The following is a 24,589-nucleotide window of genomic DNA, read 5'->3' on the forward strand; positions in this document are numbered from 1 at the left end:
TGATACAACCAGAAAGAATGCTTTCTATGGTGCATCTGTAAAAGATGCTGAGAGTCGTAGCTGACATGCCAAGGTTATACATTTTCTTCATCAGATTCCCTGACCTTCCTTAGTTGAAAATTAATTTCATTTAGTATACACACATCAGTACAAATTTCTGTCAAGTACCTCAGCCATTTGCATTGTACCTGCCAGCATGATGGTATTTCATTCATCCATAAAACCCGGACGTTAACTCCCTTCTTGGCGAAAGCTATTTTCCTGTTGCCTGGTTACGGTAGACGCTATCATAAGGTTCAAAGTGGATGTTCCTACCTGCTCACTGCCAAGATGAATAGACATGTGTTCCTGCATCCAGGGGCATTTCTATTCTGTGTCTGGCCATTGACTGAACATATTCATTATTGTTGCAAAATATGATCCCTTTTAGCCCTGCCAGTGCCTATATGCATCAAACCTAAAAGAAATGTAAATTAATCACTTTCAGATCCCCCTTCTGGGCATTTGGCTCGTGCAATACTCGGCCACTATAAATGCTTCCAAAGAACTATTCTATTCTTGGTGGTCATTGACAATACTGTATCTCAGGCCGTGTTATCCCTCAAATGGATGATTGCCAGTTCGTTTTCTCATCTGCTGGAGGGGCACTTGGGATTCTGGTTAACTCTTCCTCTGCTAGAAGAGATGCAACTGCTACGACACCTCCCATGTACTTGGTTGCTAAAGAACAGCAACATCTGATTGCTCGTACAACCAGAAAAAATATCATAATGACTACCATGAAAATCACTTTCCTTTGCACTATATTTGTCCCCAGTGAACCCATTCAGTTAGTTGCCCAATCCACAGAGAAAAAGATGTCGGTTGTTTAAATTTCTCGACGGCCTTCTGAATGTGTGGAGCCAAATTAGTTATTTCCTCCAAAGTGTCTGGAATGTATGTGCAACACCTTGAGAGGAGAATGAACTGGTGCTTGGAGAGTGAATCTGTTATTCAGGAAGTAGTTCTAGGAATTATGCAGTAATGCAGTGACACAGGAAGTAAGGCTGTAAATTGGGGAGTGGTTCTGGGAAATCAGGGGATACGCTGCATCTCAGGGAGTAAGACTGTGACTTGGGGAGTGAATTAGTGTTCAGGATGGAAACTCCTTGGGAACTTCCTCTTGCTTGAGGAGTGACTGACTCAGAGATTGACTCCAGGGTGACCAAAAGGAGGCGCGAGGGGCATCTACTAGTTCAGGTAGGGAGAAAGGGAGGTGGGCCAGTGCCTCATCGGCTGAGAATTTCCAGCATTTGTTTTAATTCTAGTTTTTCATGCAAAGAAACAGACCATTCAGCCCATCTACCAGTGATATGCTCCATATGAGCTTTCTCCCCACCTTTTTTATCTCATCCTATCAGCAGCAGATCCTTCTATTCATTTCTCCCGCATCTACTTACTTGGCTACACATCAAAACTATTTGCCTCAACCATTCCCAGTGAGAGCAAGTTCCACATTTGAATCATTCTCCTGGGAACCTTTCTCCTGAAATCCTCATTGGATTTATTATTGACCATCTTATATTTCCGGCCCCGAGGTTTGGACTGCCCCACACAAGTTTTTCATTTATCCCCAAATTTTTCTTCTTTATAATTCCTCATTTTAAAGATTTCGATGATATTCCCCCAGCCTTCTCTTTTGTCTGGAAAAGGAATGCTGGCCGATTCACTCTTTCCTGATCGTTACAATCTCACAGTTCTCAACATCATCTTTATCAATGTTTTTTGCACCTTCTCCAGTTCCTTTCAATGCGAGGAGCGTAACGGGTAAGACAGACGAAGTTAGGGCCTTAATGTTTACGCGGAATTTGGATGTGGTTGCTGTGACGGAGACTTGGTTAAAAGAAGCTGAATATTCCGGGGTATAAGTGTTTTAGACGAGACAGAGGAGGGGCTAAAAAAGGTGGCGGAGTAGTGATATTAGTTAGGGAGCATATTACCGGGATGCAGAGGGTAGACAACTTAGAGGGGTCATGTACTGAGTCACTGTGGGTGGAACTCAGAAACAGGAAGGGTGCAGTCACTATGCAGGGGGTGTACTACAGACCACCCAACAGCCCACGGGAAGTGGAGGAAAGGATATGTCAGGAGATTCTGGATAGGTGCAGAAAAAATAGGGTTGTTGTAGTGGGGGACTTTAATTTCCCTGGTATAGACTGGAAAGTGCTTAGAGCTGGAGTTCCGGATGGGGAGGAATTTGTAAAATGCATACTGGAAGGTTCTTTGGAACAGTATGTAGATAGCCCGACTAGAGAAGGGGCTATACTGGACCTAGTTCTGGGAAATGAGCCCGGTCAGGTCGTCAAAGTTTCGGTAGGGGAACATGTGGCAAATAGTGACCACAACTCTGTTAACTTTAGGATAGTAATGGACAAGGATGAGTGCTGTCCTACGGGCAGGGTGCTAAATTGGGGGAAGGCTAACTGTAGCCGGATTAGGCAGGAATTGGTGGACGTTGATTGGGAGAGGATGTTCGAGTGTAAGTCCGCGTCTGGCATGTGGGAGTCTTTTATGGAACAATTGATAAGGCTGCAGGATAGGCATGTGTCTGTTAAAAGGAAAGATAGGAAAGGTAGGATTCGAGAGCCGTGGATAACCAGGGAAATTGAGGATCTGATTAAAATGAAAAGGGAGGCGTCGTTAAGTCCAGGCAACAGAAAACAGATGGAGCTCTGGAGGAATACAGAGAGAGTAGGAAAGAACTCAAACGGGGAGTTAGAAGGGCCAAAAGAGGTCATGAGATGTTCTTGGCAGGAAGGATTAAGGAGAATCCTAAGGCATTCTATTCATACGTTAGGAACAAAAGAGTTGTCAGGGAGAAAATCGGACCTCTCAGGGACAAAGGAGGGGAAATTATGCTTAGAACCCAAGGGAATAGGGGAGATCCTAAATGAATACTTTGCATCGGTATTCACGAAGGAGAGGGACGTGTTAACCGGGAGTGTCTCGGAGGGAGGTGTTGACCCGTTAGAGAAAATCTCCATTACAAGGGAGGAAGTGCGAGGTTGTTTAGGGAACATTAAAACTGACAAAGCCCCAGGGCCTGATGGCATCTATCCTAGACTGCTCAGGGAAACGAGAGATGAAATAGCTGGGCCTCTGACGGAAATCTTTGTCGCTTCTTTGGACACAGGTGAGGTCCCTGAGAATTGTAGGATAGCGAATGTGGTCCCGTTGTTTAAGAAGGATAGCAGGGATAACCTGGGAAATTATAGGCCGGTGAGCTTGTCGTCCGTGGTAGGGAAGTTGTTGGAGAGGATTCTGAGAGACAGGATGTATGTGCATTTAGAACGGAACAATCTCATTAGTGACTGACAGCATGGTTTTGTAAGAGGGAGGTCGTGCCTTACAAATTTGGTGGAGTTTTTTGAGGAAGTGACAAAACGGTTGATGAAGGAAGGGCCGTGGATGTCGTCTGTATGGGTTTCAGTAAGGCATTTGACAAAGTCCCACATGGCAGGTTGGTTAAGAAGGTTAAGACTCATGGGATACAAGGAGAAGTGGCTAGTTGGGTGGAGGACTGGCTTGGCCATAGGACACAGAGGGTAGCGGTCGAAGGGTCGTTTTTGGGCTGGAGGTCTGTGACCAGTGGTGTTCTGCAGGGCTCTGTACTGGGACCCCTGCTATTTGTGATACATATAAATGATTTGGAAGAAGGTGTAACTGATGTTATCAGCAAGTTTGCAGATGACACGAAGATGGCTGGACTTGCGGATAGCGATGAGCATTGTCGGGCAATACAGCAGGATATAGATAGGCTGGAAAATTGGGCGGAGAGGTGGCAGATGGAATTTAATCCGGATAAATGCGAAGTGATGCATTTTGGAAGAAATAATGTCGGGAGGAGTTATACAACAAATGTCAGAGTCATCAAGAGTACAGAAACACAGAGGGACCTAAGTGTGCAAGTCCACAAATCCTTGAAGGTGGCAACACCGGTGGAGAAGGTGGTGAAGAAGGCATATGGTATGCTTGCCTTTATAGGACGGGTATAGAGTATAAAAGCTGGAGTCTGATGATGCAGCTGCATAGAACGCTGGTTAGGCCACATTTGGAGTACTGCATCCAGTTCTGGTCGCCGCACTACCAGAAGGACGTGGAGGCATTAGAGAGAGTGCAGAGAAGGTTTACCAGGATGTTGCCTGGGAGGGAGGGTCTTAGCTATGAGGAGAGATTGGGTAAACTGGGGTTGTTCTCCCTGGAAAGACGGAGAATGAGGGGAGATCTAATGGAGGTGTACAAGATTATGAAGTGGATAGATAGGGTGAACGGTGGGAAGCTTTTTCCCAGATCAGAAGTGACGTTCACGAGGGGTCACGGGCTCAAGCTGAGAGGGGCAAAGTATAACTCAGATATTAGAGGGATGGTTTTTACACAGAGGGTGGTGGGGGCCTGGAATGCGCTGCCAAGTCGGGTGGTGGAGGCAGACACGCTGACATCGTTTAAGACTTACCTGGATAGCCACATGAGCAGCCTGGGAATGGAGGGATACAAACGATTGGTCCAGTTGGACCAAGGAGCGGCACAGGCTTGGAGGGCCGAAGGGCCTGTTTCCTGTTCTGTACTGTTCTTTGTTCTTTCTGTCCTTTTTCAATATGTTGATTTGAACTGTACACAGCTCTCCAAGTGTGGTCTAAACAAGTTCAACATCACTTCTCTATTTTCAAATTATATTCCTCTAAAATTAACCCCAGTCTTATTGTTTGATTTTTTTATAAAATGTCTTTGTTGAGCTGCCTTGTTACTTTTAATGATTGATGAATGTGTAGTTCTGTCCTTGCACAACTTGTAAATATGACCTTTGGTTCTCCCTAACCTCTCCAATTGAAATAATTTGTCCACACGAAGCTGTGAAGGCAAACTGTTGTTATTTTTAAAGCTCCATCAAATCAGCCCATGATCTAACACTTCCCTAAAGTGCGCACAGCCAGCTCTTGGAATCCAATGAGACAAAAATCCTGTGAATGCTGGAAATCAGATAGAGACTCAGAAAATGCTGGAAATCCTCAGGTCAGGAAACATCTGTGGAGAGAGAAGCAACCTCTCTGCAGTCTTTGACATGGCCAACCACACTATCCTCCTGCAACTCTTCTGTGTTGTCCAGTCAGTGGGACTGCTGTGATGTGTGACTTTTTCCTCTTCAGTTGTATACAGAGAATCTCCTGCAATGGTGAATCTTCCCACCGCCATCGCTCTGGTTCCTACCAAGGGTCAATCTCTGCTTTTCAATTCGATTCAGCCGCTCGGGGCTCGCGCTTCCTCACATTCCAACTCCCGAACGCTGGGAGCCAACCGCCGCTGCACGTGGCAGAACTACAACTCCCATCAGGCACCGCGGGCTGGCTCTCCCCTGATTCCACACTGCCCTCCTCACTGCGCAGGCCCGGGACCACATGCAGTATGGGTAATGTAGTTTGATGTGTGGATGCCGCCGTTGGACTGGGGGAAATACAGTATGAGGTCTCACAACACCAGGTTAAAGTCCAACAGGTTTATTTGGTAGCACAAACCACGAGCTTTCGGACGCTGCTCCTTCATCAAGTAAGTGGAGCCCTCATCTCTGTTTTAAATCTGCTCCCCCTTAATCATAAAACTATCACCTCTGGTTCTAGGTTGCCCCACAAGAAGAATCATGCAGTCTCCGTTTACTTTGTCAATACCTTTCATCATATTATGTACCTCAATTAGATCTCCTCTCATTTTTCTGAACTCTAGAGAGTCCACGCCTAAACTGCTCAATCTCACATCTCTGGAATCAATCTCATGAACCTCCTCTAAACTCCCTCTAATGCCACTGTATCCTTTGCAAATATGGGGGTCAAAACCTGCCCAGCACTCCAGGTACGGTCTCACCAGTGCTTTATATAGTTGTAGCAATGTCACCTTACATTTATACACTATTCCTTTAGCTGTAAATACCAAAATTCCACTTGCTTCCCACATTACCTACATACCAGTTTGCTACAACTCATGTACAAGGACACCCAGATCGCTCTGCACTGAAGCGCCTCAAAGGCTTTCTCCAGTTAGATAATAAGTTGCCAGGTTGTATTTTCCACCTGACATGGGTCATATCACATTTTTCCTCCATCACCTAAATCTCTGTCTCTTTTGTCATCCAGGGAGATCTGGATTTCTTTGTCCTGTCTTTCCTCTTTGTGGTAATACACCTTGGGGGCAATTCTCCCATCCTGCTGTGCCGCTTTTGTAAAAAAGATTTATCCATCAATCAAACCAGCCTCCCACCCATTGACTCTGTCTACACTTCCCGCTGCCTCGGAAAAGCAGCCAGCATAATCAAGGATCCCCAAGGAACCCCGGACATTCTCTCTTCCACCTTCTATCATCGGGGAAAAGATACAAAAGTCTGAGGACACGTACCAACCGACTCAAGAACAGCTTCTTCCCTGCTGCCATCAGACTTTTGAATGGACCTACCTTGCATTAAGTTGATCTTTCTCCACACCGTAGCTATGACTGTAACACTACATTCTGCACTCTCTCCTTTCCTTCCCTATGAACGGTATGCTTTGTCTGTATAGCGTAAAAGAAACAATACTTTCCACTCTATACTAATACATGCGACAATAATAAATCAAATCAAGGGAGTCTCGAGCGGAGGCTGTTTTGCGGGCTCCCCGCTGGACACCACAGCCTTCGCACATCTCCCAGCACCGGATTTCTGGTGCCAACAGTTCTGCGCCAGAAATCGGTGGACAGCTGCCTAATATATTCAGCAGCTCATTTTAACATGACTTAAATGCTGTTCGCAGGCCCGGAACTGAAATCTCCAGTGTGATTTACTCCAGTTTTTACGTGAGTTGACACTTAGAATTTTTTGGGAGAATCGTTCCCCCCATGACTCTGCCTGATTAATCTGCTCTTTAAAGGCAGCCCCTTGTTTAGTGACTGGTTTTCCTGCCAACGCTTTATTCCAATTTATCTGGTTCAGATCCATTCTTACTCCATTGGAGTTGCCTTTACCCCAGTTCATTATTTTTACTCCGGATTGTTCCTTGTCCTTTTCCATAATCAACCCAAACCTTACGATATAATCATCACCATTCGCTAAATGTTATTCTGTACAATCTGGGTGGGTCTCCTCAACACATCTTTCTATAATTTCCTTGCAATTTTGTTCCTCTGCATCTTTTCCACTCGTTGGTGGCCTCTATAACTACACTGAGCAATGGAATTGCAGACTTTTTGTTCCTTCCAATTTCCAATTCTCTTCCTGCAGCTAGTGATGCACTAAGGCAGACTGTCTGTTTCCATAGCTCGTTATTTCTGGAACAGGGGCTTATAGCATCGCATGAGGGGTGCTATCCCTCCACACCAAACATGGATAACCAGGAGTCTCTCCCGCTCTTACTGCCAGCTATTGATGTGTTGGAAGGATTTTCAGGTTAACACTCAACATGTTTGACCGTGTTATGAATGCACCTTCCTTGGCCACCAAGTCCCAGGGTGAGCTTTGAACTCGGAGTTGCTGATGCAAGAGGCAGGGACACTGTACTAATTACATGTAATTGATTTTGAAAAATTTAATTGCCTTTGTATCTTGGAATGCACCATTCTGGGTAGCTACAGGGATGTGAACTGTAGCTCCTTGCTATAGCTTGTATTTAAACAGCTGTCTAAGAAAAGTGCTACTTGTCTGGTTACTCAAAGGGTAAAGTTGTGATGAATTAAAAGGCTGACATCAAAGCCCGCAGCAATCTCACTATTTCCTACTCTAGTACTATCGGTCTCTCCCACGACTCTGTTCCCCTTGTTGTTTCTCTCTCTAGTTTGACCTCTTGGTTCCCAACTCTGGCCAAGTTAGTTTAAACCCTCCCCAATAGTATCAGCAAATTGCCTTGCCAGGAAATTGATCCCGGTTCTGTTTTAGGTGTAACTCACCCGGCCTGTACAGGTTTCATCTCTCCCAGAACTGAACCCAGTGTCCCAAGAATGTAAAGCCCTGCATCCTTCTCTATTTCTCCAGTCACACCTTCATCTATTTAATCCTCCTATTTCTATATTCTCTTGTGCCTGGTATCAGGAAACATGAAGGTAATACTCAGCAGGTCAGGTACTGCCTTACTCTCGCTATGCCAACCCGAGGACTGATAGTCTAAGTGAACCTTGTTGTATTTTGTGAGATTTGGACACCCTCCAGTCAATCTCTGAGTCGCAGCCACTCCTCCAGCAAGAGGAATTCCCAAAGTTCACACCGAGTCACAGTGTAACTCCACAAGCCCCAGAGTCACTCCCTCAGTAACAAATTCACTCCTCAAGCACTGGCTCAATTCTACACCCACTCCCTTTTCAGTTCCACCTTCGCATGTCCTTCCTCTCCCCTGTGACCTTCTCTAGTGTCCCTCGCTCTATCGCTCTCAGCTCTGTGTCCATCTCCCTCCTTTGCATGTACTGATCCCAGCAGTGCACGTCATCGCTGCCTTGGATACTGTGGGTCTTCCTCCTCTGATCTGCTGTCCAACACATCTGAGGCTACACATCCCACCCTGATGTTGTCGGTTTGAAAGGCTCCGAGGATGAAGAATGCTATTCCCACACGAGCAATACACCAGGAAGTACGACAAGGTGAAATTCAGACAATGTTACAGTGGGAAACAGGCAGCTTCAGTGAAGATACAAATATGAAGTCAGAACTTTGCCTCATGATCAATTTATTTTTTAATTGTGGGATGTGGGTGCTGCTGCAGCATTTCCTGCACATCCAGAATTACTCTTGACCACTGAGTGACCTTTTTAGAGGATAATCAAGAGTCAACAACATTACTGCAGGTCTGGAGTCACATCCAGACAAGACAAGGTAAGGATGGATGATTCTTTTAGTGAACCAGATGGGTTTTTACCACAATCAATGACAATTAATCACCATTATTAATGAATTCACCTTCATCGAGCTGTGTCTAAATGATTGAGTTGAATGACACAGAGAGAGCAGGAGACAGACAAACCCACGGCCCACCATCATAGAAATGGTGGCACAGGATGGGCTGCGGTCACGTTTCATGATATTTCAATTTTTAACCTTTTCCTCCCCACTCCCTGATTCTCTTCCTCCCGTCATGGGAGGTGAATATCAACACCATTCCCCTTCATATCTGACACATCAGGAATCTATGGTTCAAAGTGATGAAGTTTCAGAGGGGCAGCATTTTTACCCTCATCGTATGTTCCAGCCCAGAAATAAGGGAAGAGTTTCTCAGTGAATGTGGCAGTGAAAGTGTGGAGAACGGACATATCATCAGCATTGTAACAGGTCACCTGTCCCCCCTCATAGTCCAGGAAAACTCCGATGGTTCTGGGATTCTCACTGGGGGTCAGGGGGACTGATGGGCTAGTGAGAGCTTTATATTCATTCCCATTTCTCAGCCACACAGCCCAGTAACCATCTTCAGGACACAGTGTTATCCCTCCCTTCCTATTGGCTGACTCTCTGGCCACACCCACATCCCACTCAGTCTTGTTCCCGACTCCCACCTCCCAGTAATGTTTCCCCGATGTGAATCCCTCTGACCCCAGGACACAAAGACACACGTCAAATCTCTCCGGATTATCAGGGATAAGATGGATTCCTCTGTAACTGATTTTCACACTGCTCCGGTCCTCAGACAGGATGAGTTTAGGATGTGCTGTCTCTGGGTCCAGCGTCAGTGAGGCTGCAACTGGGGAAATAAAAAAGACAAACAATAGATCTATTAAACAGAGAAAGCTGTGTGAACAGATTACTAGCTGATGTCTGTGTTATGAGGAATTGGCACAATGCATAATTTCTGCAAAAACAAATATCTCAGCCTGGTACGGTGTACAGTTAGATATATTCCCAGACTCGTGTGTGCAGTGAACAGATATTACAGACTGGGTATGGTGTACAGTTAGATATATTCCCAGACTCCAGTGTGTCCAGTGAACAGATATTACAGACTGGGTACGGTGTACAGTTAGATATATTCCCAGACTCCACTGTGTCCAATGAACAGATACAACAGACTGGGTATGGTATACGGTTAGATATAATCCCAGACTCGTGTGTACAGTGAACAGATATTACAGCCTGAGTACGGTGTGCAGTTAGATATATTCCCAGACTACAGTGTGTACATCAACAGGGACAAAGTTGAAAGGGTCGAGAGCTTCACGTTTTTAGGTATCCAGACCACCACCAACCTGTTCTGATCCCCCCATGCGGACACTCTAGTTAAGAAAGGCCACCAACGCCTCTACTTTCTCAGAAGACTAAGGAAATTTGGCATGTCAGCCACGACCCTCACCAACTTACACAGATGCACCGTAGAAAGCATTCTTTCTGGTTGTATCACAGCTTGGTATGGCTCCTGCTCTGCCCAAGACCACAAGAAACTACAAAAGGTCATGAATGTAGTCCAGTCCATCACTCAAACCAGCCTCCCATCCATTGACTCTGTCTACATTTCCCACTGCCTCGGCAAAGCAGCCAGCATAATCAACGACCCCATGCACCCCGGACATTCTCTCTTCCACCTTCTTCCTTCGGGAAAAAGATACAAAACTCTGAGGTCACGTGTCAACTGACTCAATAACAGCTTCTTCCCTATTGCCACCAGACTTTTGAATGGGCCAACCTCGCCTGAAGTTGATCTTTCTCTACACCCTAGCTATGACTGTAACACTACATTTTAAACTCTCTCGTTTCCTTCTCTATGAATGATATGCTCTGTCTGTATAGCACGCAAGAAACAATACTTTTCACTGTGTGTTAATACATGTGACAATAATAAATCAAATCAAATATTACAGACTGGGTATAGCGTATGGGGAGATATATTCCCAAATACCAGCGTGTGCAGTGAGGTGATAATCAATGATCGCAGTCTGATTGCTGACCAGCGATTCCTGATGGATAGGCTGAGAGTTTGATTGTGAATTAAAAGCTGTTCAGATTCTCTCATTTTTCAATCCCACAATGTGATGTGCGCTATTAATTACAGTCCTTTGAGTGATGTACCTGATGTACCTGATGTTATTCACCTCCTGGAGAGAAGATAAAGAGAGCAGGAAACTGTCCAGAGAGTGGACCCAAAGCTGGGGAGTTTCCTACCTGGAGAGATGATCTGTTTCATTTCCTTCCACACTGTGTAGAGCAACGGGCCTTGAAATCCCAAGTATCTCCTCTGTACCTCCATTATCATCTTCCTCTTCCTTTGAATCTCAGATGTTGTTATCTTCCTCCTCTTCATCTCTCTCTTCATGTTCCCCTTCCTCTTTGTTAACCTGTAGCTGTGTAAATGGGATTGATTCAATCACTTCCTGCTGGATACAGACTGTGATCACAGTGTAAAACCCTGTGTGAGTTTGGATTAGATACTCAACTTTCTCTCAATCTTTTCAGTTCCTGTGGGACAGAGAATCAGAAATATTTAATAAACATACACACTGCTGTTTAGATTGAGTTACTTTATACTTTTTCCTAATAAGGAGTCAGAGAGAGTAATTGGGATCTCAGAGTTTTTCTGGACACATTTCCATTAGTGTTTCTCTGCTGTGATTCTTTTCACACACAGTTCAACATCATTTCAGAGACAGAAAACAGCATTGCCTGTGCTGTCAGCACTGATGGAAACCTCGGCCCTCTGGAGATAACAAACGTCCACACTGTCTGACTGCATTTGTTAAATACATTCAACATCCTGCTTAAAAACATATTTAAATCCTGAATACTGGTCATTTGTAGCTTGTTAGGTGACGGCACATCTGAGGAACCTATCATTCCAAATTTAAAATTTTGAACTTGGAAAACTTACATGCAATGAGAGAATAAACAAAACAGGCTTTCCTCATGCAAACAGCACTTCTTAAAACAGGGTGACCTCAGCTGTACACAGTGTTAAATGTACAATCCAAGGTTCAAGATAGATTTGAAACAACTTCTCTGCTTGTAGATTCTTTCTTCCAGTCAAGGTGGACGCAAGTGCAAAATGCAATCAGAACATTCTCGAGTGGATCTGTGCAACTGTATGTGTGTGTGTGCACATGTGAACATGGATATGTGTATGTGTATGTGTGTGTGTGCACCTGTGAGCATGGATATGTGTATGTGTGCGTATATGTGTGCACATGTGGGCATGGATGTGTGTGCATACACGTGTGGGTGTGCACGCACTTATGTGTCTATGTGTCTATGTGTGTGTGTGTGTGTGTGAGAGAGAGAGTCACAGTCCATGGATGGGAAGAAAATTTTGAGGAGAATGGAAAAAAGATTCAGCATTTTTGATTTGGCAATATCTCCCACTTGCATGTCACTATCATTATCACAAAAGCGGTAGCATTGGGCAAGTTAATGGGGCTAAAGGTAGACAAGTCTCCTGGCCCTGATGGAATGCATCCCAGGGTACTAAAAGAGATGGCGGGAGAAATAGCAAATGCACTAGTGGTAATTTACCAAAATTCGCTGGACTCTGGGGTGGTTCCCGCAGATTGGAAAACATCAAATGTGACGCCACTGTTTAAAAAAGGAGGTAGACAAAAGGCGGGCAACTACAGGCCAGTTAGCTTAACTTCTGTAATAGGGAAAATGCTTGAATCTGTCATCAAGGAAGAAATAGCAAGACATCTGGATATAAACTGTCCCATTGGTAAGACGCAGCATGGGTTCATGAAGGGAAGGTCATGTTTGACTAATTTGGTGGAATTTTTTGAGAACATTACATGTGCAGTGAACAATGGGAAACCTGTGGATGTGGTGTATCTGGATTTCCAGAAGGCATTTGACAAGGTGCCGCACCAAAGACTGCTACATAAGATAAAGGTGCACGGTGTTACGGGTAATGTATTAGCATGGATAGAGGATTGGTTAACTAACAGAAAGCAAAGAGTGGGGGTAACTGGGTGTTTTTCTGGTTGGTCATCAGTCACTAGTGGTGTGCCTCAGGGATCAGTGTTGGGACCGCCATTGTTTAGGATTTACATAGATGATTTGGAGTTGGGGACCAAGTGTAGTGTGTCGAAATTCGCAGATGACACTAAGATGAGTGGCAGAGCAAGGTGTGCAGAGAATGCTGAAAGTCTGCAAAGGGATATAGATAGTCTAAGTGAGTGGGCGAGGGTCTGGCAGATGGAGTACAATGTTGGTAAATGTGAGGTCATCCATTTTGGTAGGAATAACAGCAAAATGGACTATTATTTAAATGGTAAAAAATTGCAGCATGCTGCTGTGCAGAGGGACCTGGGTGTCCTTGTGTAGGAATCTCAAGGAGTTGATTTGCAGGTGCAGCAGTTAATTAAAAAGGCAAATGGAATTTTGTCCTTCATTGCTTGAGGGATGGAGTTTAAAAACAGCGAGGTTATGTTGCAGCTGTATAAGGTGCTGGTGAGGCCACACCTGGAGTACTGTGTACAGTTTTAGTCTCCTTACTTGAGAAAGGATATACTGGCACTGGAGGGGTTGCAGAGGAGATTCACTTGGTTGATTCCGGAGTTGAGAGGGTTGGTTTATGAGAAGAGACTGAGTAGACTGGGGCTATACTCATTGGAATTCAGAAGAATGAGGGGAGATCTTATAGAAACATATAAGATCATGAAGGGAATAGATAAGATAGAAGCAGGGAAGTTGTTTCCACTGGTGGGTGAAACTAGAACTCGGGGGCATGGCCTCAAAATAAGGGGAAGCAGATTTAGGACTGAGTTGAGGAGGAACTTCTTCACACAAAGGGTTGTGAATCTGTGGAATTCCCTGCCCAGTGAAGCAGTTGAGGCTACCTCATTGAATGTTTTTTAGGCAAGGATAGATACATTTTTGAACAGTAAAGGAATTAAGGGTTATGGTGAGCGGGCGGGTAAGTGGAGCTGAGTGCACGAAAAGATCAGCCATGATCTTATTGAATGGTGGAGCAGGCTCGAGGGGCCAGATGGTCGACTCCTGCTCCTAGTTCTTATGTTCATGTTCTATCCTCTGGCTTGTCTCCAATGGATCCGACTTGCTCCTGGCCATAAGCTCCAATCCTCCCTTCATCCTCGCTCCCCCCAGCCCACTCCCTACCTGCCCCTGCCCTCCCTCACCTCACCCATCCACCCACCGAACTAGTTTAAGTGATTTCTAATCTAATGTTCCTCACAAACCCTCCCTGGTTTCAGTGCCCCATTTCTTCATTCCAAATCCCTTTCTGGGCTTTTTATTCTCGCTCCAGTCACAGTCAGTGTGAGGGGCTCACTGTCTCTTCAAAACTCCCAAACTCAGTCCTGACTGATCCCTGTGTGTCCTCAGTTATACTGCACACTGTGCATTGTTGTGATGGGGTTTGTCCCTATTATAAAATGCAGTTTACAATCACACCAACAGTTTGGGGATTGGGTTATAAAGGGTCACCTTGAGAAAGGAGACGCTGTCTTGCTGCTCGATGTCGACACAAAGGTTCAATATTTTCCCCTCAAGTGAAGTCAGTTCCTCTTCAATTCTTCTCAGATTCTCCTCCATTGGTCGCAGATCTTCCTCCTTTTGTCTCCTCAACTCTTTGATTAAATTTTTCTCTTTGTCTTCAAGATATCGATGGATTTTGGCAAATTGTGTGGAGATGTCTTGCTCCAGGGATCCAGTGAGTTGCTATGACAGTGAGAGAGATTGTTTAAACAGCGGGTTGTTAAAGGGTTGCAGTGTTGAAAGGGATCTGAAGTCATACTCACCTCCAGTTCTGAAATCTCCCTCTGCTGCTGCTGTTTGAATTCACTTTGATTTTTCTTTTCCTTCTCCATGGAATCCAAGGCTAATTTCAGCTGGTCCTAAAAATGGAATCAGATCTCAGCGTGATCCATTGTAATGTCTGCTGTTATATCACAAACTGGGAGGAGAGGTGTTCAGGGAGAGGTGTTAACATGTGGCACGAGCACTTTATAACCGGCAGAGTGAAAGGTATTGAATCAGACCAGGTACAGCTTCAAACCAACAACAGCTTCATGGTGTATAGAATATATGAATGGATTTGATAGTTCAGGCATTGCTAATTGTACAGTAATTGTGTTTGATTGTGGTGCTGGTCCTGGTATTAATTGGGGATTCGCTGGACCTCCTACACACAGGCACAGACTAAAACTGACAGTTGGCTGGGAGGTGTCGGCTTGTGGATCTGAGTTTAATCAGTGGTCGGGGGAGGTGGAGCGTATTGTTCAGCAGGATAATGAAATTAGTTGGGTTGGACCTGATTTAAAGATATTACATTGCTGGGGATCGGACTTCTGCCCCTCAGTGGAGGTCCTGCCTGAGCGTGCAGCCAGCCAATCAGATTGGAACCAGATGCGAGGGGCCGCAAGGCGAGCCATGGAGATCAAAGGTGGACAGCGGATTGAAGTAAGCCCAGCGTTTTTGTGTGGCGAGGAATTGGTCCCCATGGGGAGAGGAGGGGAGTGGGGGCAGGGGTTTTGGAGACCAGGCCGGAAGGTGGAAGTCCAACTCAGCTTGTTAAGGCCATGCACTGCCCAGGATCTCCGTGGGACAAGTGACTTTTCATCCAGCTGCTCAATGCACCCAAAGTTCAGCCTGACAGGTTTACAGGTCTCGGAACGGACAAAGGTGGGGTAAGATCTTCAGAGGTCCCCATAATGCACCAAGGGCAGCCCCTCCCTCCATTCTTTCTGCCCTTCCTCCAACTTTGGCGAACAGCGGACTGGCCTCACTCGTCCGTTCCACTGCCCACTGGAGGTAGAAAGAGGCTCAGAATCGCCACTGAATTGGGCAGTTAAGCCCCTCAGTAAGCTAAGGGATGGCTGATTACCCACCCATATTGTAGATTCTGCTCGGGGTGGGCAGGAAGGCAGTGGACGAACTATTTTACATCCCCCCACCAACAATCTGCCTCACATACTACACTGTAATAAAGGAAACTTACTTAGAGCTACATTCCACTATAGTAATAGTAGAAACACAGTCACTAAGAATGGAAATTTGTACAAAGCTACATTACATTTACAGTAAGTGAAAACACGGTCAGTAATAAAGAAAACCTACTGAAAGCTACATTATACAAGAGCAATAGTTTAAACAGTCTGTAATGACAGACTCAATGGGCCAAATGGCCTACTTCTGCTCCTATCTTATGTTCTTATGGTAATGAAGGAATCTTCCTTAAAAGCAACATTTCAGTATAGTAATAGTGGAAGCACAGTCTGTCATGAAGGAAAAGTTTTTTTTATTCAGTTATTGGAAGTGGGCATCACTGGCCAGACCCAATTAATACCAGGACCAGCATGTCAAACATTTGTTGCCCATCCCTAGTTGCTCTTGAGAAGCTGGTGGTGAGCTGCCTTCTTGAACCGCTGCAGTGTCTGAGGTGTAGGTACATCCAGAATGCTCTTAGGGAAGGTGTTTCAGGATTTTTACCTGCGACAGTAAAGGAACAGGGATATATTTCCAAGTCAGGATGGTGAGTGACTCGGAGGGGAATCTCTAGTTGGCGTTTTCCTGGGCCTCTGCTGCTCTTGTCCTTCTAGATGGACGTGATCGTGGGTTTGGAAGGTGATGCGTAAGGAGCCTTGCTGAATTACTGGAGTGCATCTCGTGGATGCTACACACTGCTGCCACTGTTCGCCGGTAGTGGAGGAACAGAATTTTTTAAAAATCCGATTCAATCAAATCAAGTCCAATTCAGAGTTTCAAAAAGTGAGACATTCCCGGTCCAAGCTGACAAGACAGGACTCTCACCTCCTGTCTTGGGCTTGATCTACATGATCCAAGCTGATTGGAGTAGGCACAGCTCCTCCTCTAAGTCTTGATCTCATTTGCATCTGAGCCAAAAGACCGAGATGCCGCTTTTAAAAATTGCTTCAAATGAAGCTAAAATGTAACCGAATGACTGAACTGATCAGAACAGATACTACACTTGATCTTAGCCAAAAGGCCGAGGAACAGGATGCTTTAAGAAAGGGTAGCAATCAAAGGTAGCTTTGTCTGGCATCTTGAGTACTTACATAAAGCTACATTATAGTGCAGTAATAGTTGAAATACTATATTGTAATAAAGGAAACTTACTTAAAGCAACACTACACTGCAGTAACAGTCACAGTCTATAATGAAGGAAGCTTACACAAAGCTACATTACACTAAAATAATAGTGGAAACATTCTGCAATAAAGGAAACTTACGTAAAGTTACATTACACTGACTACAGTAATACTGCAAACACATTCTGGAATGAAGGAAACTTTCTTAACGCTGTATTACAGCTGGAGTTACCGACTCTCCCACTGTGTCTTGTTGTCTCCCTGAACTGAAGCTTAATCTCCAGGATTTTGCTGCCATCGACCCAGAAGAAATCTCACCGGGACATGAGAAACTGAGTTTATAATTTTCTTGGAAAACAGCGATGTTGGGAAATGACTGACAGTAAAATAAAATGAGCCAATCAGTTGTTGAAGGCTCTCTGTTCATTTCCCAATTCATTGGGAAGACAATGCTGATGAGGATTGACATGTGCATTGACCAATGGCTGGAGTCTGGGGGCGGGGTTTAGAGACAGGAAATCATGTGCTGAATTCTCCAGGAAGTCTCACAACACCAGGTTAAAGTCCAACAGGTTTATTTGGTAGCAAATACCATAACCTTTCGGAGCGCTGCTCCTTCGTCAGATGGAGTGGAAATATGCTCTACATTTGCATTCTAATCAGTATTCTGTAACTTGATTTTGTGTCTCTGTGCTGAGAGCACATTTCCACTCCATCTGACGAAGGAGTAGCGCTCCGAAAGCTGATGGTATTTGCTACCAAATAAACCAGTTGGACTTTAACCTGGTGTTGTGAGACTTCTTACTGTGTTCACCCCAGTCCAACACCGGCATCTCCACATCATGAATTCTCCAGGTACAGAATCAGTTTCAGTGCGTTCCCCAACTCCAGAAATAATATCAACACAACACAGCCCGAATGAAGAAAACTGAAACCTGGGACTGCATTCATATAATGTCAGTGTAAATAGAGGCTGTAAAACCTTTCACACACTATTAACATGAACACTCACATTTCCCACTGTCAGATGTCACGATTGAGCTGAAAGCGAGCAATAGGACAGAGCAACATTTGTCTATTAACTTATTACAGTCCCAATTACAGCCCAATAAACACCATGAACATGGAGACGGGTAACTCACTGTGTCCTCGTACCTTGTACTTGTCAAAAGCCATTGGTAGAGTTAGCAATGTGTGGACTGAATGTGGAGGACAATCTACACATTTGGCACAGATCAGAATCTGGTCATCCTCACAGAACAGGATCAGCTTCTCCCCGTGTTTCTCACAGACAGACTGTTCCCTCTCTGTGTCTCCATCCAGCTTCTCCCCTTGTTTCTCACAGACAGACTGCTCCCTCTCTGTGTCCCCATCCAGCTTCTCCCCGTGTTTCTCACAGACAGACTGCTCCCTCTCTGTGTCTCCATCCAGCTTCTCCCCGTGTTTCTCACAGAGAGACTGCTCCCTCTCTGTGTCTCCATCCAGCTTCTCCCCATGTTCCTCACAGAGAGACTGCTCCCTCTCTGTGTCTCCATCCAGCTTCTCCCCGTGTCCCTCCTCCAGTTTCAGCTCCAGTTGCCTGGTTTTCTCACAGAGATTGGCCAACACCCTGTTACTGGTGAAACTTCTCCGGGGGAGAAGCTGCTGACATTCCGGGCAGGACACAGCCTGACGCTGCTTTCCCCAACACTTCTGGACACAGGATTTACAGAAGTTGTGCTCACAGTCCAGCCGCACCGGCTCCACAAACAGAGACTGACAGATGGAGCAGGTTAAATCCTCACTCAGCGATACGATGTGTTTACTGACGGCCATCTCCGTTGCTGCTCCTGCTTCTGTTATTCGCTGAACTTTCAGTTTCATTTCAATTTCATTTCACTCCGGTTATCAGTAAATTTCACATCGTTCTTAAAGAGGCAGTGTCACCCAGACAAGTTTACTGGCAAAATAAAAAATTTTCTTATCACAGATTAAAGTTCCATCAGCTTCCCCATGGATCTCAGGAAAGAAACGTTTTTAAACTAATCCCATTACCCCACTCTAAATCCCCCAAACTCAGAAAACATCCCAATTCATTCCTCTCTGTCCTGCTCCCTCCCAGAGCCATGCACCAATCCCAACTAAACCCATTGATCCACACTTTCCGAAGATCCCTGTGGTAACGCAGATTGCCTTGTTCTCTCCCATAGTCCTGGATGTGGAGATGCCGGCGTTGGACTGGGATAGGCACAGTGAGAAGTCTCACAATACCAGGTACATACTCTTATACGGTTCAGAGATACTCAGAGAATAGGCAGGCTGGCATCAGCAGGGAGAGTGAAGTGGTGTTGCCACAGCAACCCAGGCTCCTTGGCAGGCCAGTTGTTGGTTGGATAGCCGGTGTGGATCAGGCTGGTGCCAACCGCACAGTTTTTATTCTCAGTCTGTGGGGGCGGGGGGGGGGGGGGGGCGGGGCGGGTTGCAGGACCTCTGGCTCCTTGTGCTTCCCGTGATGGAGATCATAACAATGGGGTCAGACTTACATCAGAGAGGTCAAGGAGAGAAAAGAAGTTGAATGAAACATTGGAAATGTACACTGCTCTACACTCTCTCCATTACCCTGTATCAATCTCAAACTAATTCCACTGACGTAATCTCTCTCCACAGCTCAGGATCAATCCCAAACTAATCCCACTGTCCCGATCTCTCCCCATAGCCCTGTATCAGTCTCAAACTAATCCCACTGTCCCGATCTCTCCCCAAAGCCCTGTATCAATCCCAAACTAATCCCACTGTCCCGATCTCTCCCCACAGCTCAGTATCAATCCCAAACTAATCCCACTGCCCCGATCTCTCCCCATAGCCCTGTATCAATCCCAAACTAATACAACTGCCCCGATCTCTCCCCATAGTCCTGTATCAGTCTCAAACTAATCCCACTGCCCTGATCTCTCCCCATAGTCCTGTATCAGTCTCAAACTAATCCAACTGCCCCGATCTCTCCCCATAGTCCTGTATCAGTCTCAAACTAATCCCACTGCCCCGATCTCTCCCCATAGCCCTGTATCAATCCCAAACTAATCCCACTGCCCCGATCTCTCCCCATAGCCCTGTATCAGTCTCAAACTAATCCCACTGCCCAGATCTCGCCCCATAGCCCTGTATCAGTCTCAAACTAATCCAACTGCCCCGGTCTCTCCCCATAGTCCTGTATCAGTCTCAAACTAATCCAACTGCCCCGATCTCTCCCCATAGTCCTGTATCAGTCTCAAACTAATCCAACTGCCCCGATCTCTCCCCATAGCCCTGTATCAGTCTCAAACTAATCCCACTGCCCAGATCTCGCCCCATAGCCCTGTATCAGTCTCAAACTAATCCAACTGCCCCGGTCTCTCCCCATAGTCCTGTATCAGTCTCAAACTAATCCAACTGCCCCGATCTCTCCCCATAGTCCTGTATCAGTCTCAAACTAATCCAACTGCCCCGATCTCTCCCCATAGCCCTGTATCAGTCTCAAACTAATCCCACTGCCCTGATCTCTCCCCATAGTCCTGTATCAGTCTCAAACTAATCCAACTGCCCCGATCTCTCCCCATAGTCCTGTATCAGTCTCAAACTAATCCAACTGCCCCGATCTCTCCCCATAGCCCTGTATCAGTCTCAAACTAATCCAACTGCCCCGATCTCTCCCCATAGCCCTGTATCAGTCTCAAACTAATCCAACTGCCCCACTCTTTCCCCATTTCTGTATCAATTCCAAACAAATCCCACTCTCTCCATATAATCCCGCTGTCCTGTGCTTTCCCCATATCCCTGTATCTATCCCAAACTAATCCCACTGCCCTAAATCTCTGCCGATTTTCAGAAAATAAATATTAAGAGTAACAAGAGAGAGAGTAGGGCCTGTTAAGGATCAACAAGGTCATCTATGTGCGGATCCACAAGAGATGGGTGGGATCCTAAATGAATATTTTTCATCAGTATTTACTGTTGAGAATGGATGTTAGGGAACTTGGGGAAATAAATAGTGATGTCTTGAGGAGTGTACATATTACAGAGAAGGAGGTGTTGGAAGTCTTAAAGCGCATCAAGGTAGATAAATCTGTGGGACCTGATGAGGCATATCCCAGGACATTGTGGGAGGCTAGGGAGGAAATTGCGGGTCCCCTAGCCGAGATATTTGAATCATCGATAGTCACGGGTGAAGTGCCTGAAGATTGGAGAGTGGCAAATGTTGTGCCTTTGTTTAAAAAGGGCGGCAGGGAAAAGCCTGGGAACTACAAGCCAGTGAGCCTCACATCTGAGGTGGGCAAATTGTTGGAAGGTATTTTGAGAGACAGGATCTACAGGCATTTAGAGATGCAAGGGCTGATTAGGGACAGTCAGCATGGCTTTGTGAGTGGAAAATCATGTCTCACAAATTTAATTGAGTTTTTTGAAGGGATAACCAAGAAGGTAGATGAGGGCAGTGCAGTTGATGTTGTCTACATGGACTTTAGCAAGGCCTTTGACAAGGTACCACATGGGAGGTTGTTGCATAAAGTTAAATCTCACCGGATCCAGGGTGAGTTATTGAAATAGATACAAAATTGGCTTCTTGACAGAAGCCAAAGAGTGGTTGTAGAGAGTTGTTTTTCAAACTGGAGGCCTGTGACCAGCGGTGTGCCTCAGGGATCAGTGCTGGGCCCACTGTTATTTGTCATTTATATTAATGATTTGGATGAGAATATAGGAGGCATGGTTAGTAAGTTTGCAGATGACACCAAGATTGGTGTCATAGTGGACAGTGAAGAAAGTTATCTCCAATTGCAACCTGATCTTGATCAATTGGGCCAGTGGGCTGACGAATGGCAGATGGAGTTTAATTTAGATAAATGCGAGGTGATGCATTTTGGTAGATTGAACCAGGGCAGGACTTACTCAGTGTATGGCAGGGCGTTGGGGAAAGTTACAGAACAAAGAGATCTCGGGGTACAGGTTCATAGCTCCTTGAAAGTGGAGTCACAGGTGGACAGAATGGTGAAGAAGGCATTCGGCATGCTTGGTTTCATCGGTCAGAACACTGAATTCAGGAAATGGGACGTCTTGTTAAAGTTGTACAAGACATTGGTAAGGCCACACTTGGAATACTGTGTGTAATTCTGGTCACCCTATTATAGAAAGGATATTATTAAACTAGAAAGAGTGCAGAAAAGATTTACTAGGGTGCTACTGGGACTTGATGGATTGAGTTATAAGGAGAGGCTGAATAGACTGGGACTTTTTTCTCTGGAGCATAGGAGGCTGAGGGGTGATCTTATAGATGTCTATAAAATAATGAGGGGCATAGACAAGGTAGATAGTCAATATATTTTCCCAAAGGTAGGGAGTCTAAAACTAGAGGGCATAGGTTTAAGGTGAGAGGGGAGAGATACAAAAGTGTCCAGAGGGGCAATTTTGTCACACACAGGGTGGTGAGTGTCTGGAACAAGCTGCCAGAGGTAGTAGTAGAGGCGGGTACAATTTTATCTTTTAAAAAGCATTTAGATATTTACATGGGTACGATGAGTAGAGAGAGATATGGGCCAAATGTGGGCAATTGGGGTTAGCTTCGGGGTTTTAAAAAAAGGGCAGCATGGACAAGTTGGGCTGAAGGTCCTGTTTCCATGCTGTAAACCTCGATGACGCTATGACTCTAATTCTGCTCTGGGTGTATCTGTTGCATCCTTAAGTAACCCTATCCTATTTTTAAGTATTCATGTGTTTGTAGTGTATTTCACAATTTTTTGTCCGTTGCTTGATCATTATTTTTTCAGATCCTCTTTACATTTCCAATGTTTCATTTAACTTCTTTTCTCTCCTTCTTCAGCTCTCTGACTGTAAGTCTGACCCCATTGTTACGATCTCCATCACAGGAAGGCGCAAGGAGCCAGAGGTCCTGACCCCCCAAGCAGACTGAGGATAAAAACTGTGCAGTTGGCACCAACATGATCCAGACCAGCCATCCAACCAACCAACTGGCCTGCCAAGGAGCGTGGGTTGTCCTGGCAACAACACTTCACTCTCTCTGCTGATGCGAGCCAGGCCCTGCCCATTCTTTGGCTCCACCTACTCCCAGACCTGCCATCCCATCAATCATGGTGCCCATGTGAAACTCCGCCATCTTGGTGAAGGAGTCACTGGAAGGGGTGAGGATGGGGGTCGTTGCTGCTGGAGATGTGTGAGGGACTCCATCAGTGATATAGCCAGTAATTTTGAGATGCAGTGCTGTCAGAAAATGTATTAGCCATATCATTTCTAAAGCTACTCTGACCACTGTTTTCCTCTGATATGTTTTTATTACTTCACAGGATGTCGCATCACTGGCTAGGCCAGCATTTATTGTCCTTCCTTAATTACCCTTCAGAAGGTTGTCGGGAGTTGCCTTCTTGAACCGCTGTAATCCTTGAGTTGTAGGTACACCCACAGTGCTGTTAGGGAGGAAGTTCCAGGATTTTGACCCAGTGACGTTGAAGGAACGGGTGACATATTTCCAAGTCAGGATGGTGAGTGACTCAGAGCGGAACAATTTTAATCCCCAAAAGTCAGTAACATTCTGCTTTTTAGGCATTTTACTTTGAACCATGTGGTATTTTCCACATTAGTCTTTCGCAAAGCTGGAATTTCATTACTCAACAGTTTATGTTTTAAATTCAAGTTTATTAAGACATGAGTTAGAGAAAAATTTCCTTATTTCTGACTGGGGGATGGTGCATGGAGGGAACACTGCTTTTCCTGGGCCTGGTTGTAATGGATACAATTTCAAAATGTGAAACTGATGCAAGATTTGGAAGTATTGTGCACGGTGAGGAGAATAGTGATGGACTTCAAGAGGATGTAGAGAGGCTGGTAGAATGGGCAGACATGTGGCAGATGAAGTCGAATGTAGATCAATGGGAAGTGATACATTTTGGTCAGAAGAATGAGGAGATGTGACGCAAAATAAAGGTTACAATGCTGAATGCAGGAGCAGAGAGAGCTGGGTATATTTCGCATCAATCATTGAAAGTGGCAGGACAAGTTCCAGTTAATAAATTACATTGAATCCTGAGTTTTATGAATAGGGCACAGAGTACAAAAGCAAGTCACTTCTAAACATTTATAAAACACTGGCTCAGTCTGAACAGGAAGAATGTGAATGTTTTTGAAAGAATGCAGCAAATGTTTATGAGAATGTTTCTGAGGATGAGAGAGTTCAGTTATGAGGATAGATTGGTGAAGCTGGCACTGTTCTCCTTGGAGAAGAGATAGTTGAAAGAAGATTTATTAGATGTATTAAAAATCATGGGGGATCTGGATAGAGTAAATAGGGAGAAACTGTTCCCATCGGCAGAATCGACATTAGAAAACATCTCCTTACACTTGGACAGATTCACAGAATCCCTACAGTGCAGAAAGAGGCCATTTGGCCCTTCAAGCCCGCACTGACGCTCCAACAGAGCATCTTACCCAGGCCCTATCCCTGTAACCCCTCATATCTATCCCACTAATCCCCCAAAACTACACGTCTTAGGACTTTAAGGGACAATTTGCCATGGCCAATCCACCTAAACTGCACATCTCTGGACTGTGGGAG

At 45.2% G+C, this 24,589-nt stretch overlaps 1 protein-coding gene and 1 non-coding gene across 2 annotated transcripts; both read right to left on the reverse strand.

Annotated features, from left to right (window-relative positions):
- Positions 1–8,706: 8,706 nt before the first annotated feature.
- Positions 8,707–18,879, reverse strand: LOC144496983 (zinc-binding protein A33-like). Its single transcript, XM_078217645.1, has 6 exons — positions 18,172–18,879; positions 14,707–14,802; positions 14,393–14,626; positions 11,402–11,422; positions 11,129–11,309; positions 8,707–9,716 (listed from the first exon to the last, which is right to left on the reverse strand). The coding sequence occupies exons 1-6, from the start codon at positions 18,877–18,879 to the stop codon at positions 9,169–9,171; spliced, it is 1,788 nt and encodes a 595-aa protein (XP_078073771.1). The 3' UTR covers positions 8,707–9,168.
- On the reverse strand, positions 16,732–16,925 carry LOC144498032 (U2 spliceosomal RNA). Its single transcript, XR_013498613.1, has one exon. It is a non-coding gene; the product is annotated as a U2 spliceosomal RNA (small nuclear RNA).
- Positions 18,880–24,589: the final 5,710 nt, after the last annotated feature.

Source organism: Mustelus asterias, chromosome 8 (genome assembly GCF_964213995.1).
Source record: "Mustelus asterias chromosome 8, sMusAst1.hap1.1, whole genome shotgun sequence".
Taxonomy (NCBI): domain Eukaryota; kingdom Metazoa; phylum Chordata; class Chondrichthyes; order Carcharhiniformes; family Triakidae; genus Mustelus; species Mustelus asterias.

Bases quoted from the DNA above. Each gene is read 5' to 3' on its own strand.
- LOC144496983 (XM_078217645.1), bottom strand. From the start codon at position 18,879: ATGAAACTGAAAGTTCAGCGAATAACAGAAGCAGGAGCAGCAACGGAG. The intron at 14,803-18,171 runs GTACGAGGACAC...TTCCATTTTTAG, and splicing joins TGGCTTTTGACAAGTACAAG to GACCAGCTGAAATTAGCCTT. The intron at 11,310-11,401 runs AGTTGAGTATCT...TCCCATTTACAC, and splicing joins AACTGAAAAGATTGAGAGAA to AGCTACAGGTTAACAAAGAG.